Source organism: Palaemon carinicauda, chromosome 40 (genome assembly GCF_036898095.1).
Source record: "Palaemon carinicauda isolate YSFRI2023 chromosome 40, ASM3689809v2, whole genome shotgun sequence".
In the NCBI taxonomy this organism is placed as follows: Eukaryota; Metazoa; Arthropoda; class Malacostraca; order Decapoda; family Palaemonidae; genus Palaemon; species Palaemon carinicauda.
Window position 1 is genome coordinate 46,094,295 of NC_090764.1, and position 2,500 is coordinate 46,096,794.

Genomic DNA, 2,500 nt, shown 5'->3' on the forward strand with positions numbered 1-2,500 from the left:
CTTGCTAAAGCACAGTTAATCCATTACCTTATATATACAAAATATATACATACATATATATATATATATATATATATATATATATATATATATATATATATATATATATATATATATATATATATAAACAATTACTAGCATACCATAACGAAAATTAAATTAAACTAAAGTGTATGTGATTTTGACTGTTTTTCACCTCAAGAAATTAAAAATGAGTTAAAACATAGGAAACCAGCCAGGACTATAACCCCATTTTTCCTGTTGTTTATGGTATTTTTGTATGCACGCACACACACACACACACCCCACACACACAAACACACACACACACACACACACATATATATATATATATATATATATATATATATATTATATATATATATACATATATATATATATATATTATATATATATATACATATATATATATATATATATATATATATATATATATATATATATATTATATATATATATATATACATATATATATATATATATATATATATATATATATATATATATATTATATATATATATACATATATATATATATATATATATATATATATATATATATATATATATATATGGGTGTGTGTGTGTGTACTATCGTGGTAAAACAACGAACCAATCAACGTTACATTAATACTTCAACCGACGGATCATGAATAGATAGGTATATTCAGTCATGAAAGATTTATTAAAACACCGACTACGCTGATCATCTTCAGTGCACCCTGTATTGTAATGTGACGTATAATACTCTTCACCTACCTGTATATGTAAACAACCGTAACCATTAGCCTATACTCTCTCTCTCTCTCTCTCTCTCTCTCTCTCTCTCTCTCTCTCTCTCTCTCTCTCTCTCTCTCTCTCTCTCTCTCTCTCTCTCTCTCACATACACACATTTAGGACACCCTTATTGGAAATTATTAATGAACAACCTCCTTCCATCGAGTAAAGGAACATAACTGAAAAGGAAGACGAAGGGCATTCCTTTCACAGATGGAAAATATTGTTGATTCTCATTTCCTGCAGCTTCAGAAATGTTGCAGCTTTGTGATTCATGGGAGATGGCGAGACTTGCTCATTTGTGCTTCGAAGCGTTACAAATTAAGATGACGTAAACCGGACAGAAAATCTTTCTTTCTCTACACTGAGACATTGTGAACGGAGTTCAGTCTTGGTGTAAGCTAAGCCATAATTAGTGATAATGAAAAGATTTTTTTTATCGATGTTATTGAAACATTATCTTCAATCATTTGTTTGGCGAAAGCCGACACCGACTCAAAAGTATAAATCATGTTGTAATGAGCGAATCTTATGAGCGGAGAAACTGCATTTAATCTACATCAATTCTAGGGATTTTAATCTATTTATAAAAATAAACTAACATCTATTGACTTGAGTAATTTTGATTATCATTACATCTTGCTGTATGAAAAGTATCAAAACAGTTCATAAAGCAAAAAATTGTTCATTTAAAAATTTATATCACGTTATAATGCAACATAAAGAAAACAATCTATCTCAAAGAATCAGAGAAACAAAGAATCAAAATTAACTTTCCATCTGTGAATTGCAAAGTATTGCTAATCCAGTTCCAATTGTTGCTAAACTTTAACTGTTCTTTTCTGGTAGTCCATTGACATGAATACAAATCTATGACCATACTCAGTTTTTATGCAAAAATTTTTCAATAACAGACGTGTTTCCAAATTGCAAAACAATAGAGAATTATGATGATACCGGAAATCCAGAATTGCGTCAATTTTGTACAGCAACAGAGGGTTGCCAAATACATATTAAGGTCACGTAAACACATGCGATGAACTGCTTATATCACTGTTCATAAATAGATTATGATAATCAACACTTAACATTGGAAATATTATTTACCTATTACTCAGAATGTGATGAGGTCTTAACCAACATTTCCTGGCACAACCAACTTAGTTTATAAACAATCAATATTCAACGTGCTTTATCTGTTGTTATTATTCGAATAAAATAAGGACCACCGTGAAATTCAGAGAACAGTCACGAAGTCTAGCAACCACTGGCAACTACCGGATTACCACAGTCAGTAACCTGACTTGGAGGAAATGTATTTTTTTTTCTAGTCTTTTTTTATCGGAAGACGTTTTTGTTGGATTGGAGGGTTAGACTTAGATCATGTCCAGGGCTCACTGGGAAAACTTACCCCTTATCTGGGAAGGTTGTCGAGAGACTGAAGGAGTAGATAACTTAACGTAATAACCAGAGTCACTTGACGTTAACATTGAGAAGCTGGAGTAGATACCACCAAGAGTGGGTGGTGAAGGGCAACCAACAACAGCAAAACAACCCAAGAGGAAACCCAGAGACCCGTTTTCTTATCGACCGGGTACGGTTACTGGGGATACTGCACTAGTTTTAAGTGGACACGCTGCACCTTGAGATTCAGAATGTTAATAGAGAACTACTGTTAATTCTAAGAGGCTTTCGGGCAACA

At 31.8% G+C, this 2,500-nt stretch overlaps 2 protein-coding genes across 10 annotated transcripts in view; both read right to left on the reverse strand.

Annotated features, from left to right (window-relative positions):
* Window positions 1-2,500, reverse strand: part of OtopLa (Otopetrin-like a) — an 810,925-nt gene that overhangs the window by 718,833 nt on the left and 89,592 nt on the right. Inside the window, exon 2 of one of the 9 annotated variants that reach the window (XM_068363676.1) lies at window positions 2,210-2,500. This exon is cut by the window's right edge and continues 46 nt beyond it. The exons of the other annotated variants lie outside the window; for them this stretch is intronic. Within the exon in view, the coding sequence (XP_068219777.1) occupies window positions 2,210-2,288 (79 nt within the window). The 5' untranslated portion in view covers window positions 2,289-2,500. The remainder of the gene's footprint in view (window positions 1-2,209) is intronic. 9 annotated transcript variants of the gene reach the window in all.
* LOC137631752 (protein tfg-1-like) overlaps window positions 1-2,500 on the reverse strand; it is a 178,240-nt gene that overhangs the window by 146,756 nt on the left and 28,984 nt on the right. The gene's annotated exons all lie outside the window — the stretch shown is intronic.